Consider the following 20143-nt stretch of genomic DNA (forward strand, 5'->3'; position numbering starts at 1 on the left):
ATATTAAATAATTATTTATTTTTATATTTTTAAAATTAAATATTAATTTTTAATATTTTTAGTAAATTAGGTAAACACTTTTAGATACTATAGCAATCACCTCTAACCTAATATGTTTTTTGGTTTTGCTAATAGATAATAATAACTTTTGTAAACAATGTAAATAATAACTCTAGAATTGATTCAATAAAGTAAAAAAATATTCTACTCTCAAATTACTTCCTAAACTTTAATATTATAATAACCATTTGCATACCTAATAAATTGAATATCCAGCCATTATTAATTGTGCATGAGTAAATCGAATAAAAAAAATAATCATCCAATTAAAAATAATGAACATAATCATCGGCATACCAATTGAATTAAACATAAGACATATCAATTGTTCACATTGTTTAATATTCTCATTATCTATCTATACTTTTTCTATATTTTTTCTATTTTTTTTATTTTTAAGGAAAAATAGTTAACTATATATAATTTAATTTTCATGCATGGCGATAACAAAAACCAAAAATAGATAGAGGAATAGTCGCAAGCAGAAGATAACCAAAAAAAAGAGTTACTATTTTGAGTAACACCAAGTTAAACTTATAAGCCATGTTCTATATGGTTGTAAATGTTATTGAATTCTATACCGACTAAAACAATAGACACACAAAAAGGAAAAGAAAACTATGATCCTTATATTATAACGGTTTAACTAGAGAATTTCGATTCACGATGAGATGTGTTGGGAATGGAAGGATTGAAGAAAATAAAAAGGAGGCCTGTTTGAGGAGATGAAGTAGAATGAGAAGCAATATGGCTCCAAAAGAAGCAGCAAGTGTCGCATGATGATGATGATGAGGTGATTTTGCTGCGAGATAAACACAATCCAGAAATATGAAAAGCCAGCTTAGCCTTTCCATAAGCCCCTTAATCCTCTGCAACATGATTCTGTTGTTGCCGGCGGCGGCGATTCTGCATATAATCCTGAAACAGAGAACCCCAACAACCATGAAAGTGGTGAGTGACCAAGCCCTGTACCTAACCACCTTCCCTCCCACCACCAGCTCCTCTTTCCTGCACACACAAGAATCGCACTCTCCTGACAATCTCGAATTCTTCATCGCGTCCAAGCCCGTGTAATAAGGCACCACCACATAGTCCAGGTACAGGCTTGCATGCAGGATTCCTGATACTGTCGATGCTGCAAACAATGCATACCTCAAGTCCTTCTTCTTCTTGTTCTCATCTTCTTCTTCCTCTTCCTCCTCCTCCTCCTGAGAGTCAAAGACCAATGCAGAGATGAGGACCAGGTGGAGAATTGCAGGGCCAGTGGATGATATTGGGAATAATGTGTTGATTTGAGGACCCTTTGCAAAGGTTAAGATCACTAGTGGGAGTGATATTGGTCCACATGGAAGCAGGTACCTTGTTGTTCTTTGTGTTGATGAAGAAGAAGAAGAAGAAGAATAACGAGACCTTGCAATGGTAGCAACAATCACAAGTGTCACCAAATAAGAAGCTGTCGCGAAGAGGAGGACCAAGATATCAACATAAGGTGGGTAATTTGCAGGGTAAGTTGTCTCGCACACATAATGGTAAGGGCAATTCAGTAAATCTAAGGTTTCCTCGACTTGCCAGCTAGTGCATTTGAAGAATGTGGCGGCGGCATGGGAATCTGCTTCTGTTAAGGTTAGGTCCCGTCCAGGTTGGATTGTTGGGAGCATTTTATTCTCAATTCGCTTAGCTTGCTTTAATTTGTTTTGTTCTGCTGTGTTGCATCTGTTAAATTAACTTTATTATTATTGTTATGGTTGGATATTGTTGTTGGTGGTATGAATTAGAACTAGACCAAGAAAGACCAACTAACCAAGTTTATTTCCCACTCCATAGTCCATATATAGAGAGGAAAAGTGTTGGTTTCAATGGGAAGCGTATTGGTGAGTGGAAGGAAGCAAGATTGATTTCAAAAAAAGTGCAATAAGATTAAGGCAACGTGACTCCAAAGGGAAAGGGTTATGGTTTGGTGAGTGATGCCCATTCATTTCATTTTATTTGATGTGCTGTGCTGCCAAATAATATTGGTATACCAACACTCCCTCATTTCGACCCTTCCTATTTAATTCATTTTTACAAATCATTTGTTATTCTTATTTCTTCATTAAATTATGGTACGCTGGGAAGATAAAAAACATGCTGATGCTCAAGTTTCGCAATGCATCTTTTCCTTCCTATTAGGATATTTTATACTTGACCGTTCTATAAATGATTTTATAAACGCTCATCAAATTTAAAATTTTATCCTGGTTTTATTGAGATAATACTCAATTTGATCCTGAATTTACACGCGAATCTCAATTTAGTCTCTGAAGTTTCAATTGCCTCTATTTAGCCTCCAAACTTTGTGAACATAACTCATGTTAGTCCTTGAAACAATTTTCAACATACAAACGTTAACGGAACACTGTCGTGACAGCCAGATGCCACACTAAACTTTGTAAAATAATGTCGTTTTGGTTTTGGCACTCAAATAACCAAAAAACAATATCCTAAATAGTGTTTATTAAAATTTTACCTAACAAAATAAGTAATACAATGCCTTTTTGAGCTATTTAAATGTCAAAACCAAAACTGCAACATTTTACAAGTTTTAACGTAATATGTGATAGTCTACAACAGCGCTCTATTAACGTTTTTATACTAAAAATGATCTTAGAGACTAATATGAGGCACGTTTATAAACTTCGGGGACTAAATAGAGACAATTGAAACCTCAAGGACTAAATTGAGATTCGCGTGTAAGTTCAAAGACCAAACTATTATCTCGATTTTATTTTTATGAAATTTTGCTTGCATCCTTTTCTTTTCTTGAATCAACACTAATAAACTTTTTTCATTTTTTGCACTTGAAAAAAATTAACTCCTAATAATTTTTGGTCCTTACAAAATTATAAATATTTTTAATTAAAATTATGAGTACAATTAGAAACTTAATTTTTTTAATTAATATTAGTCAATTTTTCAAAATTATTTTTTATCTTAAATTCTAAATTCTTAAAAAAATAAAATAAAAATTAAAATAAAAAATTAGCTAATTAAAAATTGAATATTTTAATTATTCATAAAATTAATGCATTCATATCATATCCTTCAACAAGACTACCATTGATAAGTTTGCCCTCTTTGCAAACACATATGCTGCGTTTATTTTTAGAGACGGAACAGAATATGACACTGAGACAGAAATAATAGTACGGAGATACTAAAAATTATCTTTTGTATACTGTGTTTGAATATAATGTACAAGACACTAATATAATGTTTAGTATTATGTTTGAATACACATGGATAAGACTAAAATATTATATGAAATGACTAAAATAGCCATGTAATTTCAAATTTTCTACATCAAGTACAAACTAATTTAATAAATAATAAGAGTATATAAGAGTGCAGATGGAACTTGAAAAAAATATTTGAAGAAGCCAAAAATTTTAATAAAAAAATATATAATAGTGTTCATATCGTGACCCAACACTGTGACCCAGGCCCAAACACACAAAAAATCCAAATCCAAAGATTGGCCTCCGATTGGCCTTCGACTACCCACCGACCTCCTCAGAAGAGGTTGGGTTCTACGAAGACTCCTTCTAAAGAAGTCGGGCTCGATGGATAGCTGGCAGATAACACTTATTCAAATAAGTAACTGCCCCTAAAATCTCTCATCCCACTTCCAGGAGTCATATATCAACTACCCTAAGATAATAAAGGGACGGTTATCCACCTTAAAAGGTGGAACTACTCCAACGGTGGTTATTGGATCACCACTACAAATACACTGACACTCCTCAGGTATCTCTAAGTTCCAATACATCTTAAAACCTGCTTAACCCCTTGCTGACTTGGGTATCGAAGTGTCTTTGTAGGTACCACTCCCCTCCCCTTTTTGCTCTCTCCCATACGCAACTCGGACGGAGGCTCTCAAGCGCTTACCAAGTCGGAAACCTTCTTCCATTTCATACTTGGGCCAATCCTTCAAGCCCAAACTATCAACTTCAGGTTACCCACGTAACATTGGTGTCGTTGCCGAAGAACCTGGAGATTAACCCATGATGGCGGATAACTTAAATAAGGACAGAAACACGGCGTCCGATTCGGAGCAAGAGAATCAAGACGCTGGTAACAATGACAGAGCTATAGTCACTCACCAAGGGGTGACCAACCAACACAAGGAAGTTCCCTCTTGAGTAAAAGACCCAAGGGAAACCCCCTCTGAGGGGCACGAATCAAGAAAGGAGGGACAACCCCATGCAGCCGATTTAATGGCATTGTTCCTCGGCCACCAAGGGCGGCTCAAACAGCTGGAACAAGAATTGGAGCGACAGCGAGAGACAGAGAAAAACTTAAGAAGGGAGGTCGAGCGACGAAAAGAGCTTGAAGAAAAGCTCTCGAGATTGGAATCTGCTCTTCGAGGTCGAAACTCTCGCAGTAACCGAGAAGACTCTCCCTTGGGAGGGGAAGACCCGTTCAGTGAGGACATAATGAGGGCAAAAGTTCCAAGGAACTTCAAAAGCCCCGATGTGGACCTATCCGATGGGACTACTGACCCAAAGCATCATCTTAGCAACTTTAAAAGTCAGATGTACCTAGCCGACGCTTTTGATGCTACTTGCTGCAAGGCCTTTCCGACGACCTTGACAAAAGCAGCAATGAAGTGGTTCAATAGTCTTCCCCCCAGGTCGGTTACCAGCTTCGACGACCTCTCCCAAAAGTTTCTCATGCGATTTTCAATCCAGAAGGACAAAGTAAAGCACGCGCCAAGTCTTCTGGGAGTAAAACAGGAGATCGGAGAACCTCTGAGGGACTACATGGAAAGGTTCAATAAAGCGTACTTAGAAATTCAAGACCTGCCCATGGAGGCAGTGATTATGGGCCTAGTAAATGGATTCCGAGAAGGTTCCTTCTCCCAGTCCATCTCGAAAAGGCACCCGACTTCTTTAAGTGATATACAGGAAAGAGCCGAGAAGTACATCAATATCGAAGAAAACGCCAGGCTGCGAGAGCTAAGTTGGCGACCGGGGCACCTCTCACTCATCAAAAGAGAAAGAGAGAGAGCCCAAGAAAAAAGAGGAAGTCGGCCCTGAAAGGCCCAAGAGATATCACTCCTATACTCCTCTACGAGTTTTCCTAGTTGATGTCTACAGGAAAATCTGTCATACTGAAAGGCTACCTCCCCCTAGACCCATCAAAAATAAAAAAGAGGGAAGTCATGGCGAATACTGCGAGTACCATAAGTTATATGGTCACTCAACAAATGAATATTACGACCTAATGCTCAAGTTTCGCAATGCATGTTTTCATTCCTATTAGGATATTTTATACATGACCGTTCTATAAATGATTTTATAAACGCTCATCAAATTTAAAATTATATCCTAATTTTATTTCTATCAAATTTTGCTTGCATCCTTTTCTTTTCTTGAATCAATACTAATAAACTTTTTTCATTTTTTACACTTGAAAAAAATTAACTCCTAATAATTTTTTGTCCTTACAAAATTATAAATGTTCTTGTATGGATACCTAGAGGGAGAGTTCGGTCTCGGGAAATCGACGCCAAGTTGTTATCTTCGGTGCCGACCTTTGAGCTTTGTGGTAATTCGAGCTTTACTCCAAGGGGATGTCCAATCGCGCAGAGTTTTGAGCAAGAAACTAGGGGGGAGTGTACCTGCAAAGGCACTCTGAAGCTTAAGTCAGTATTGAGAATTCAATGTGTCTTTAGGATAGGAGATCATACCTTTTATAGGTGAAAATATATCGGTCGGTTATACTTCTGCTTTATTGCCTGTATTAAAGAGTAATAATAAGGGTGAAATGTCAGGTTGGACGTTTCACTTTTGTAAAGCAATCTGTTAAGCTTATTTGTAACTTAAGTTGCCGATTAATGACGTTGATTGCCGATTAGTAACTGTAACGCTGATTAATAATGTAGCGTCGATTAATAACGTAAATTACCGAGTTATGGTCTGTAATGCCGATCTTGTAACGGTCCTGATCATAGCCCCAAAGCTTAGCCTGAGAGTATGTTTTAATGAAGCAGGTTGAGTTTTAAATGAAGTATAAGTTGGCAGTTGCGTAAGTGTATTACGTCGGCAAATGTGTTAGACCTAGAGCCCCCATCTCAAGATGTTTTATTAAAAAGGGTTAATAAAAGAAAAGATATAAAAAAGTAAACAGTTTTTAAATGAAGAGAGAGAAGTAATGATGGCATTAAGTGTACTGTCATTTCCAAGACTGCTCTTTGGGCGGTTGATGTGAATGAGAAGTGGGTTATTGTTACTGAAGGGGTTTTTGTAACTCATTGGTAACTGTTACTGGAATACCAATAGTGTAGCATCTACATCATTTTTGAGTTTGTGAGATAAAGTTGGCTGTGGAGTTTCTAAAGGGAAGAAAATGAGTAAAAGAGGTATGTGAAAAAATTTTTGTTTCTGCTTCTTCATTGAGTTTCTTTGCTTCTTCCTCTATTTCTGTTTGTTGCTGTTGATGGGGTTTGAGAACGATAAGAAGGAGAGGATAGACTGGTCTTATGACTGGGTTAATGAGGATGTTAGGAGTCGTGTGTCGTTGTTCTTGGATCAGGGAGCTATAGATGAAGTGGATAAGAGTAAAGTCGTTAGGTCTGGTTCTTGAATTCGACTGGAGCTACTGCCCTATTCTGAAAGTGATAGGTTTTTCATAGCGGTGAAGGTTTTGAACACTTTTTTATGTATAGTTGTATTCTTGAAGAGTTGAAGGTTAAGCTTCCATTTAGCGATTTTGAATGTCAGGTTTTGAAGTAGATGAACTGTGCTCCATCTCAGCTACATCCGAATGGGTGGGCTTTTCTTCGTGCATTTGAGGTATTGATGGAGTTTTTGGAAGAAGTGCCATCTGTAGAGTTATTTTTCTCACTTTTTCAAGCAAAAGGTGTGTGGAAAGGTGGGTGGGTGAACTTGAATAGTTCATCAAGATTTGCAATATTTAAGCTGTATAAGTCGTTCTTTAAGGAATTTAAGGAGATGTATCTGAAGGTGAGAAGTGTTGAAGGGGATTTTTCTTTTTATGTGGACGAGCATTTAGGGGAGAGATTCCCGATTTGGTGGTGTTCTGAGCCCAATAATATACTCAGCCTGGAGTTTATCAAGCTTAGGGATGAGTGTATTATTGAGTATCTGGTCGAGGCTATTGATCGGAAGGAATTGATTTCAGTGTTTGATTTGTTGAAGTGGGAGGAAAGTAAGCAGGCTGTGGTAGATTATTTAGGTGAGCTTGTTGGGGTTTTATTTTGCATTCAGTATTGACATATATTGATGAAAAGTGGTTTTTGTTTGTTTTCAGGTGAAAAGTATCCTGGTATATCCGCGGCAAACTTGAGGGCACGTGTGAAAAGTAAGAACCTGGATAAGGAAGGTTCGACATCCAAAGTTGAGAAAGTTGTTGGTGCTGGCGAGGTTGATCAACCGAAGCCGAGGAGGAGGAAAGTTATTGCTAAGAAAAGAAAAGGTGACATGGTGGATTTGTCCGACGTTTCTGATGATGATAAGGATGATGTGCCAATTGAAGAAGTTCATAAGTTTTTTGACAATAAAAAAGGTTGCACGGGATTGCTTATCAGACTGATTCTTTGTCTTTATGGGAAAGGGATTACCCATATATGGTTATTGCTGATGAGTGTTGTCAATCGTCGGCAGATATAACTCTGGCCGACGAGGTTGGTGATGTTACCATTGATCAGTATATACAGGTAATTCTATTTTTGAGGCAAAATGTTTGAATTTGTTTTTTTTTTGTTTTGTGGAATATTAATGTGATAATGTATGATTTTCACGTGGTGGGACTGCGATTGACGAGTTTAGGGCGGAGCCGTGAAAAAATTCATCGGAAGTTTGTTAAGAAAAAGGAGGATCCGAGTTTGAGGGAAGAGTTGGCTATAAAGGCTGCTAAGATTTCAGAGCTAGAGGTGAAGTTAGTTGAGGTTGAGAAGCATTTGAAAGAGGTGAAGGATAGTTATGCCAAAGATGTTGAAGATTTAAAAAAGAAAGAATCTGACTTATCTGCTCTGAGTACTCGTATGATTGAGGTTACTGCTCAGTTGAAGGAGGTGAAGAAGAACAAGCAAGGAGAAATTCTTGATTCCTTCCTTGAAGGATTTGAGAGGGCTTCCCTTCAGGCGAGATTTCTAGCTCCCGGGGTGGATTTCTCATCGATTGATCCAGGTAAAATAGTGCAAGATGGCGTTATGGTCGAAGATGATGGTGTTGAGCAAGGAGATGAAAATGTTTAGTAGAGTTTTGTTTTGCTGTTGTTGTACTTTTGCTTTTTATTGGGTAAAATAAATTTATTTGTTTTTAATTGAGTGGACTTATACTTGATTTATTGAGTTTAATTCTAGTAAAATATCTTATTTTTGTGACAATTGATAAATAGACAAAGCCGAATGAAAAGCCTACTGCAGGAAAATGATCACTTGAAAAGCTTCTTTGACTCCATGTTTCTCAAAAGCTTCAAGAACATTATCATTGATGTAAAAGAGGATGCTAAAAAGGGAACAATGTTGTATGATGGTGATGAAGGAATACATAGTAATGGGATCCAATTGGCAAGTCTAAAGAAGATAGGGAATCATACTTTGAGTTTGAGCAATTCTGTCAGTTAAGCATTGGAGAAATCTCATAATACACTTTGATGGAGTCATACTGGTAAGTTGAAAACATAGAATAGTGGCTCTTTTCAGAAATGCTTCTCCAAGACAAGCATTGTTGTTTAAAAATTGGTTTCAATAGATTAAGTATACAGCATACAGCAGAAATTTATCTATGGTAAATCTAATCATTCTACAGAATAAATTCTCAAATCTCAATATTTGATCCGAAAAACCACATATATAATGAAAAGAATACTAAAAACAAAAGATCAATGGTTTGATTGTTGCCCTACAAATTTTATATATACACACAATTATTTTGATATTAGAAACACAACACATAACAGCGATAGATAAATAAATTAACTACATGCCTTGCCTACTGGCTACTGCTCCTATACAACAATAAAATCAAAGCCTTCCCACTAAGTAGATACAGCTAAAGCCATCACATGACACCATATTATCCTGTTGTGAATCATGTTTATAGAATATTCATGACTTCTACATATACCTCAATTAACTTTGTATAAATCATCTCTTAATTAATTGGATCAGTTGAAACTTTAAATAATACTAAGTTAAGAGCATCATCTAAATAGATATAAAGTTTTTTCATTGGGTGTGAATCCTGATAATGAAGCGCATAGTCTAAAGCTACTAAAACACTAATGAGAACATTTAGCAACAGGTCCTAAAAAAACTTTGTTCTTTCGCATTGTATTATGGTGAAAACATCATATCCTTAGTTGCCAGAGGGAGAACTTTTATTTTATAATCACTTGAAAGAACAAGCGCTCTAGTCTCTTGCTGGTGTTTGAAACTTCGAAGAACTGACATCTTCTATTGTTTCCCTGTAACAAGTGCCTCACATTGGTTCTTCATTTGGTCATAAGGTATTGGAGCTGAAGAAATGGGGAGACTTGCCACTTGCCGTAAATTCTCTTAGCATATCTTTAATAGTAGAAAAAATAATCAAATAGCCAATCAGCTAGCCCTAAATATAAGAGACTTGCCACTTGCCGTAAATTCTCTTAGCATATCTTTAATAGTAGAAAAAATAATCAAATAGCCAATCAGCTAGCCTTAAATATAAAAGTGTATAAACTTTTACCAATTCTAAAAGTTGATTAACACTTAGGATGTCAAGGTTCTGCATAGAACATGATGACATGCAATCCAACTGACTTCCACCTTGTTCAGGGCGAGTAAACTACCATTTGTACCTACGAAAGTTGAAAACGCTGACATATTTACCTATAGAACAAAGAAATTACCATTTGTACCAATGAAAAATAGTTTTTGCAAGTAAAATTATCCAAACCCTAAAAAATTAAATAAAATTCTTAAACTACCCTTCTCTCCACCACTATCATCTCCTCCCTCCTCTCCTCTCTCTCTCTCTCTCTCTCTCTCTCTCTCTCTCTCTCATTTTTCTCAACCACCCAATTCCAACATCAGCCACATACCACCGTATCACCCTCCTCATCACTGTTCACCCCCTTCTCCGCCAGTAATGTCGCAGACCTACGCCGAGTCCAGGAGCACCGCGCCAACTTCTCCTCGCCACCATCACTATTGGCCTCGAACCAGAGCCTACTGCGTCAGAGACCCTCCTCTTCACGCTACCTTATCGCCGCCATAGCCAATCTTTTTCACCTATTTTCGCGTCGTAGAACCACCACCGTCATTGCCTGGTCCCTGCCGTTGTTATATATACATCTCCCCTGATTTCCTTTTGCTTTGTTCTTCATTACAGGTTCATAAACCAACCCATTTTTTGCAGGCTCCGATGGTGTCTCCCCGCAGGTGGAGCATCAGGCCTTCACCCCCGAAGAGGACGACACCATAATGAGAGCTCACGCTCGGTTCGCGAATGAGACATTTTCCGGCGAGTCGCAGCAGCGGAGAGTGATTAATAGCGCGATTGCGCCGCCGAGGGATTCGGAGTAGAGGAAGAAAGGAAGAGAAGGATCGAAGCGAGAGCGGAATTCGTCGAAGAAGGCGATGCAGTCGTCGACGACGGGGTTGATGTCAGGGATGTGGGCGATGAGGCCATCGGAGAAGCCGTGGCCCTGATGGTCAATGACGCAGGTGACGAATCCAGCCTTCGTGAAGTAGATGGTGATGAGCTGGAGGAACCAGCTGGATTCGTCGGTAAATCCGTGAACGAGGGCGAGGGTTCCGGTGACGGTTGCGGGGGGTAGCGGGAGCTACCATTGAGTGAAGAGCTTGAGGGGTGGTGGTGGGTGAAGGGGGTGGTGGTGGGATTTAAGAGTAGAAAGGGAAAGAGGGGTGGTGGCAGGGTGAAGAGGGTTAGGGTTAGAAATGTGATTGGGTGAAGGTGGTGTGGTGGTGTGGTGGTGAAGATAAGGGTAATTTAGGAATTTTAGGTAATTTTTTAGTGTTTGGATAATTTTGTTGTGTGGAACCCATATTTTATGGGTACAAATGGTAATTTTCTTTTTCTATGGATAGATATGTCAGCGTTTTCAACTTTCGTGGGTACAAATGATAGTTTACTCGTTCAGGGCCAATCTCTTCATCAGCCAGAGTTACTGGAGCCACAATCTAAAAAACAAAATCATTATAAAACTAATAACAAAAAATATTAAACAACCACATAAATGCAGACACTATTTGAATAATTTTACCTCATTAAAATCTGGAAATTCGATCTGAGCTAGTGGAGAGTAGATGAGCAGGGAGAGCCATGGCGCAGAGGAGGATCTCAGAAGAACTGAAGAAGCACTGCGTCTGAAACGAATTCAAAGGAGTTTGGTGGAATCAGAAGAAAAAAGCATCGAGAATCGGGAGAATTTGGATGAAATCAAGAAATTGGGTTGAAACTAGAAGGTACCTGGTGTGGAAGGGCGTAGAGGAAGAAGCACCAGGGTCACGAAGGTCTTCCGACAGTAAGCAACTGAAACCAAGGTTTAGTTCTCAAATTTTATATGGGATAATTTTAAAATATCAAAAGACTTATTATCTTTTAGTGTAATTTTTAATAAGTTATTTATAAATTAAATTCTAACCATTAGATCGTTTATTAATCTAATCTAATGCTTCAAATTTTGTAGTGCATCAAATAAACTCAAAACACTTAAGCTGATTTTAGATAGACTCAAACTTACACACCGAAAAATAAAGTGACCAAACTTAAAATCTACAAGAAATCGAAAATAAAGACAAATATGCTGAACAGTGGGGAATGAATATTTTCAATTGTTAAAAAAATTGAGAGTGTAAAATGTAATTTTTAACCCTTTATTGTTCTCTTTCTCTCATATTTATTTTTGATCTTACTTATAAAATTAATGATAAAAAATCACACTTTACTCTCTTAATTGTTAAAAAAATTGAGAGGATCTATCCCCGTGAAAAGTGGGGTTGAAAAAGTTTAAAATAAGAAAGAAAAAAAAGTTGAGATGGACTAATTCTTTAAAGGGAAAAAATGAGAAATTATTACGTACCTATCAAATAAAAGAATGCCAAAAAACAAGTAAGAACATTCAATGTAAAAATTTCGATACAATTCTTTTTATAAGAAGTTGATAATTAATAATTATTAAATAATAATTTAATTAAATTTATTGAATCATTTAAGCAGGTGAATTTTCACCGATATTTAAATGTAAAACATAGTCAAAGACTTTATCTGTACAAATATAACTTTTTTTTTAGATGACAAAGGGGGGCAAACACCCCAAAAAGAAAAGTAGAAAACTAACTAGAACTCCTTAAAATTGGAGAACCAGACAAATCACGCATAATCATCATAGCTGTATCTGGGAGAGCAACGTCAAAGAGATGAAGGCCAAAGGGAAGATCATGGCCCTTCTTGGCAAGATTGTCGGCAGCAAAATTTGTTTCTCGAAGACAGTGAGACCAAGAGATATGTGGCACACGGCTGGCAAGGACAACAATGTCGTCAAGAAGCGGGGCACACGGGTGGGATAAATTATGTCCTTTCTTAATGAAGTTAACAGCAGCAATAGAATCAGACTCAATAACTAAGAAACTAATATTGTTGGCCACAGCAATTTATAGACCGCAAACAATGCCTCATAGCTCAGCGTGCATAATAGAACAGCTTCTTAAATTACAGGTAAAACCTTTAATAAAGTGACCGAGATGATTTAATGAGCTTTTTGGGTGCTAAGGCAATGTCTTAACAAAACACAAATATTATAATATCGATCAACATAGAATATGTTGTTCATAAACTACATAGTTAAGACCCTTAAAATTTAGAAATAAGACAAATAAGTTTTTACTGAAAAATAACAAATGACAAATTTAGAATACGATCACTAATTTATATATATTAGTACGATATAAAAATGAATAAATAAAAATTTATTATGTAGATTATATTTTTTTGTCAATATTTTTTATTTATTTTTTTTAAAATATTATATTACTATATATACAAAAATATCTTCATAAATAATTATAAAAAAGTCAAATATATTTTTATAAATATTTTTTTATTAAATGACTAAATAAATTACTATAACAAAAAACTTTTTTAATAAAAAATTAAAATTAAATTCAAATCATATCAATTTAATAATCTAAAAAAAATCAAAATCAAGTAACTGAAGAAAATTATTTTTCAATTTTTTATATCATACCAATACATATATATATTAATAATCGTACTAGAATAATTACCTTTTTTAAAAAGTTTGAAAGAAGACAAATAAATTTTTTCTGGTAACACAAGCGGAAAACAGGCACGTGGTAAGGCTTATGGTTCACTTGTGTATGCCCGTTTAAATTTTGGATGGTAATGACACTAGCCCTCAACTAAAACTTAGAGGAAAAGTGATAATTAAACAAAAATAAAGGATACTTCTACCACTTTTTTATTTGGCATACTTTGTTTTTGGATAATACTACAATGAAGAGTGAAATTTTAGTAAAGAATAAAAATTTATTTTTAGTTTAAAAAACTTACATAAAAAAATTGTTATGTTCAATGCACATATTTTTCGTAAATTTAATAAAAAAAATTATTCTCTATTAAAATTTATTTTTTACCAAAAAAATTGTATTTATTTGTATAATGTAAAAGATAAGTTTATAAATTTTTTTATATATTAAAAATGTACATAACACATGAATCAGGTGAAGTTAGATTTATCTTATTTTATATCTAATTTTAAATATATACCGAATCTATTTTTTAGATTCTAATCCAATTTTAGATCTGATAAAATTTATATACATTCAAGTTATAATTATATTGGATAAAAATTGAATGAAAGCCGAACCATTAATAATAATCTGTAAAAAAAAATCTGATTTTACGTCATAAGTATTTTAGTGTTAAAATTACACATGATTAAATGATTAATGAATAAAGCATATATACCTTATGTACGAAATACTAGCATATGCAGAGTTTTTGACGTATGAAATGACTCATGAGTAGGGGTGTCAAAAATTTTCAGGAGGCGGGGATTCTCGCGGGGATCGTCCCGAATGGGTCTCTGTTGGTGAAAAATTTTTTCCGTGAGGATGGAGATGGGGAGCAAAATTCCTCCGAGACAGGCGCGGGGACCCGAGCGGGGATCTCCGCCTCATCCCCGATAATTCTCCGAATGTTTGAAATTTCTTAAATAACCTTACTTTATTTTTAACATAGGTGGGTTTTTTAGAAATTTTACCAATTAAAAAAAAACCCTAACCCTATTATTCCGTCTTCCCTATTTACTGTGTTGTATAATTTTGATTTTCTCTCCTTTTATGTATCTAAAGCAATTAGACATATAGGGTTTATAATTTTGAAATAGTTAGGGTTTGATTTTGAAATAGTTGCTTGATTTTCTCTCCTTCTATGTATCTAAAGCAATTATGATTTCTCTTGCTGAGTATGCTGACCATCAAAGAATACTTGATGTTAAAGACTATATCTTATTGCTTTTTTTTAGAATGGAAGTTGTATTTTAAGATTTTATTTTATGGATTATAATTTGCTATGTTGTATTTCTGGACTTATAATCTTGGATAAGATATGTTTGTGTGTTTGTAATATGATTTTGTAGTTTATTTTTTATTTTTTTGATATTTTTTACTATAATTTTCATATGAATGTTAAATATAAGGGGATGGGACCCCGCGGAGAATATGGGGAACGCGAGGAATGGGGATGGGGACAATTATCCCCCCATAACGGGGATTGGGGCGGGGATGGAGATTAATTCTGGGGGCGGGGACGGGGAGCAGGGAGGCATCCCCCGCCCCCGTCCCGCCCCATTGACACCCCTACTCATGAGTAATGTCTAATGTGTGGGTCTTTTTTTTTTTTTTGGTGTTGAATGTGTGGGTCTTGTTAGTGTTCTCCAAAATAACATAATGGGTCAAGAGTGAAAGATGAAAAACAAAAACAAAGCGATAAAAACAAGTGGCTCTGAGCAAAGAAGAACAATCCATTTGGTGTTCTCAATGCATTGCAGCCGTCAGTGGTCCAACTACCGTGCCCTAAGTATATTTCGAATTTTGAAGGACAAACATCCTCACGGGCCGGGGAATCCGAGCCATGTCCCGGATCCAGTTTCGATTTTTTTTAGATTTTTTTTCGATCACACGGTCCAGATTAAGACACGCAAAAATTTATCAGGTCTGGATCGAGACATGTACACTTCTATCACATGTCAATCATTTAAATAGAGTGCTAACCAAAAAAATAAAAAAAAAAATAAATAAATAAAGTAACAATTAGATCTTAAAAAATATTAATTAGGTCTTTTAAAATAACAAACTATGGACATATATATCCTTTTGTCAATAAATAGTACAAAACAAAATTTCAAATCGTTCATTTGAAGAAATTGAAATCTTTCTTAAAAAATATTCATGAGCTATCAAGAATGGGCAGAAGAGTATTGTATAGAATTCGAATTGCTCACCATATAATTTGAATTAGAGTGATTCGAACTTCCCCATGCGTAATTCGAATCATGTAATATCTCACCATATAATTTAAATAATTTTATTAAAAAATTATCATGAATATTTTTTAATAAATTTATTTAAATTATACCACAAAAAAATATTTTATTCTATACAAATAATTTAAAAAATGGCTCAAAAATGTTAAAAGTACTATAAAAATTTGTAATGTCCTAATGACTTAGGACATTAAAGAAATACTCCACATAGTCACTAATAATTTAGAAATTAAAGAAAAAATATTTTTATCATGTATTTACCTAAATCACTAGAATATTACAAACTTTTATAGTACTCATAACATCTTTTAAGCCATTTTTTAAATTATTTTGTATATAATAAAATATATTTTTTAATTATTTTGTATGGAATAAAATATTTTTTTTCATTTCTAAATTATTATTGACTATGTAGAATATTTTATTTAAAATTTGAGTACATGCATGTATTTACCTAAGTTATTAGAACATTACAAATTTTTATAGTACTCCTAACATTTTTTAAGCCATTTTTTTAAATTGTTTTGCATAGGATAAAATATTTTTTGTAGTATAATTTAAAAAATTTTATTAAAAAATATTCATGAGCTATTAAAAATTGACAGAAAAGTATTGTATGGAATTCGAATTGATAACTCATTAATATTTTAAAGAAGTCTCGTAATTAAATATTTTGTTAGCTTTTTTTAACATACGAAATAAAATATATATTTTTTAATTTTTAAATTATTAATTTTTTAATAAAATTTTAATAAATTTTTTTAATAAATTATTAATTTTTTAACAGCATAATTCAAATTATACCATAAATTACTGTGTGTGTAATTCGAACCAAGCTGATTCGAATTAGTGTGTGCGTGTGTTTGTGTATAATTCGAACCCAACTGGTTCGAATTATGTAGAAATGGAGTTCGAATTTAGCTTATTCGAACGATATATAAACGTGCATTGATGGATTCATGAAGCAGTTTTCGTTTTGGCTGATTCACGTAAATTATTGTCTCCCTTAGCTTATTTTTGTTTTTTGTCCTTGATTTTAATTAATATATATTATATATATTTTTTATAATTTAAATCAACAATTAAAACAGTATTTTCGATACACTTAAAATTTTTCCTATAAAATTATCTATACACAAAACGAAATGAAAAATGAAAATAAATTATTTTTATTATTTTTATTTATTTAATAAACTGATCTATATATTTTTTATAATGTATTTAACAAATAACATATTATATAAGCAAACATATTTATATTGCATATAGCTGTATATCTAAAGTGTCCAATAATGACATTGCAAGAAAAGAGTTTGTGAAAGAGAAGTTTTTAATATATGTGTCAATTTATTCTAAAATAGTAATTGATCAACTATTTTTTATGTATATTTTGGTCCTAAGTAAACATATTTTATATTGCATGTAGCTGTATACCTAAAGTGTACAATAATAGCATTGCAAGAAGAGAGTTTGTGAAAGAGAAGTTTTTAATATATGTGTCAATTTATTCATTTGACCAACTGTTTTTTAGGTATACTTTGGTCCTAAGTAAACATATTTATATTGCATGTAGTTGTATACCTAAAGTGTCCAATAATAGCATTGCAATAAGAGAGTGTGAAAGAGAAGTTTTCAATATATGTGTCAATTTACTCTAAAATAGTAATTGACCAACCGTTTTTTATGTATACTTTTGTCCTAAGTAAACATATTTATATTGCATGTGGCTGTATATCTAATATGTCCAATAATGGCATTGCAAGAAGAGACTTTGTGAAAGATAAGTTTTTAATATATGTGTCAATTTACTCTAAAATAGTAATTGACCAATCGTTTTTTATGTATACTTTTGTCCGATGATAATATGTCAAATAAAAATTAAACTCCAATGATTTGTAATGTTTTACTTAGTTGACATTACCTGTACTTATATTTTTAGAGTATTTTCGGCATTAAAGGAATAAATGTGTTGGAAACAATATTTGCGTGAAATGTATTATAATTAAAAAGAAGTTACTCAGATAAAGATATTTAAATAAAAAATATTTTTTAATAATTAAAATTTAATATATATATATATATATATAAAATTAATTAAATCGTATTATTTTATTAAAATTATATTAGATAAATTTAATCTAACTAAAAAAAATTAATAAATTAAATTTTAAATCAATCTACATTAATATTTTTTTTATAAAAAAAATTACAATAATCATATGAGACGAATTATTAATGTATTTTTTAACAATTAAAATTCAATATATATAATCGACTAAACTGTGTTATTTTTGTCAAAATTAGACCAGACAAATCGATTTGATAAAAAAAAATCAGTGAATCAAACTTTGAACATATCTAAATTAATATTTTTTTCATAGAAAATAACTACAATATTTTTATTATAAAAAATAACGAAAATATTCCTATTATATATATATATATTGGTCTTATTTCTTGCTTACTTTCTTTTTCTTTTTTAACTAATTCAACTAATTGTCTTATGAACTCATCTCTTAATGGAATATCTTTTAACTTGTCTATTATTTTGACCAGCGTAGAGGTTTGTTCTCTAGTTAAAACATTTACAGTTTTTTCACAATTTCTACAGTTACATAATCTTATATCAATTTCAAAAATCCTAAATTCTAACCCTATGACGAAATAGAGTAAAGAAAAGGGTTAGGATTTAGAGTTTTCAAAATTAATATATATATATATATATATATATATATAGTAGAAGTATTTTAGTCATTTTTTATAATAGAGATATTATAGTCATTTTTTATTATAAAAATATTAATTTAGACCGATTCAAAATTTAATTTATCAATTTTTTAGTCAAACCGATTTGTCAAATCTAATTTTGACAAAATAATATGATTTAATAAATTATGTATATTAAATTTTAATTATTAAAAAATATTTTTAAAAAAAGATATTTTAAATACCTTTATATGAATAACTACCTTCAATAAAATATGATCACTACAAAATTGCCAATATTACATTATACTGTCATATCTCAAAGTCAGTTATAAAAATTCTAAACTTAAAAACACTTGGCTGGATGCAAAAACAGATCCACACTTCAAAACTCAAAAAGTATATATGGGAAAATATAGATGAATGACATAGTTATTCACCACCATAATACATTACATGCATTGACTAAGTAATGTCTCACTATACAATTGCATTATTAGCCTCTCTTCCCCTCCTCTTTCCTTTCCTTCCCTTCTCTCCCTCTCCTCCACTCTTGTTTTGTATTAAGTTTTGTCACTTTATTCTAAATAGTAATTGACCAACAGTTTTTTAGGTATACTTTTGTCTGATGATAATATGTTAAATTAAAGTTATTAATAATTTTTAAAAGTTCTATAAAATAAATTATTTATTAATATTAATTATTATACATATTAACAGTAGTAAAATTTTTTAAATTTAATGTTAAAATAATATATATTGATATTAAAAAATTAATAGTAAAGTACAAAAATAATTGTTAACAAAAATTTTAATAAAATTACAATTTAAAAATTAAAATTATTGAAGGATATGTTAGAAAAAAAATTAATCATTCAAAATTTTTAAAAGAATATTTTGATAAAAATACAATTTAATTGATAAAAAATATTTTGTTAAAGGGTAATTTGATAAAAAAAATTTAATCAAAAAAATATAAAATTTTTGTTAAAGAGTATTTTTATAAAAAATCATTTATTTATTTTTAAAAAATAGATAAAGTTAATGTTATTTAATACAAAAAATTTAAAATAGATTAAAGAGATAGTTTTTTATAAGAGGGGTATTAAGGGACCAGCAGGTTTTGTTATTTGTAGTCATTAATTAGTCATTATGAGTATTTTTAATGGTGTGAGATTATATTTAATAGTGTGAGATTGCTCATTTTTCTTTTGATAGTTAAGTGATAGCTAGATTTTAATAAAAGTGCTGATCCTTAGACTTTTTCTTTTTAAAAGTTATAACTTATAAGGGAGAGAAGTGTATATTTAGAGAAGTGTATATTTTACAAATAAAAAAGAGAAGAGTGAAATTTTAGCATTTCTTATAAGAAGAGAGTAAAATTTTCTCTAAAATTAAACTCCAATGATACGCAGTATTCTTTATCTAGTTTAGAATAAGGGGACCACTCACATCAAGATGCACAAAACAACTTTTTTTAAAGATTATGCATGAGGATGTGACAAGTGTCCTCACTTGTATTTTGGTTTATTTGAACCGGTTACTATAAAAAAAATCCAAATTTTATAACTAAACCTTATAGATAGAATCGATTCATTTGGATCATTTTAACCGATTTTTTTACTTTTACATTAAAAATAAAATTTTTGGACAAATACAATATTGGGCTTGGACAGTTTACGTTAAAAAAACAATGAAAAGAGCCAAAATTGATCCTTACATTTCACCAAAAAAAACAAATCATTACAAATTATGCATTAGTTTGCAGGTACCTATTATTTTTCAGTTTGAAGGTGCTGCA

At 32.5% G+C, this 20143-nt stretch overlaps 2 protein-coding genes across 2 annotated transcripts; one reads left to right on the forward strand and one right to left on the reverse strand.

Annotated features, from left to right (window-relative positions):
• Nucleotides 1–588: 588 nt before the first annotated feature.
• LOC107621628 (uncharacterized) lies at nucleotides 589–1857 on the reverse strand. Its single transcript, XM_016323661.3, has one exon. It carries the CDS (start codon nucleotides 1716–1718, stop codon nucleotides 693–695), a length of 1026 nt encoding a protein of 341 aa, XP_016179147.1. The 5' UTR covers nucleotides 1719–1857; the 3' UTR covers nucleotides 589–692.
• A 5830-nt stretch (nucleotides 1858–7687) lies between these two features.
• On the forward strand, nucleotides 7688–8317 carry LOC148582081 (uncharacterized). Its single transcript, XM_088495194.1, has 2 exons — nucleotides 7688–7777; nucleotides 7862–8317. Exons 1-2 carry the CDS (start codon nucleotides 7688–7690, stop codon nucleotides 8315–8317), a joined length of 546 nt encoding a protein of 181 aa, XP_088351320.1.
• The last annotated feature ends 11826 nt before the right edge of the window (nucleotides 8318–20143 follow it).

Source organism: Arachis ipaensis, chromosome B10 (assembly GCF_059453495.1).
Source record: "Arachis ipaensis isolate K30076 ecotype BB chromosome B10, ASM5945349v1, whole genome shotgun sequence".
NCBI lineage: Eukaryota > Viridiplantae > Streptophyta > Magnoliopsida > Fabales > Fabaceae > Arachis > Arachis ipaensis.

Excerpts from the sequence above, each read along its gene's own strand:
- LOC107621628 (XM_016323661.3), bottom strand. The coding sequence starts at position 1,718 with ATGCTCCCAACAATCCAACCTGGACGGGACCTAACCTTAACAGAAGCA.
- LOC148582081 (XM_088495194.1), top strand. The coding sequence starts at position 7,688 with ATGGTTATTGCTGATGAGTGTTGTCAATCGTCGGCAGATATAACTCTG. Across the intron at positions 7,778-7,861 it reads CCATTGATCAGTATATACAG|GTGGTGGGACTGCGATTGAC; the intron begins GTAATTCTATTT and ends TATGATTTTCAC.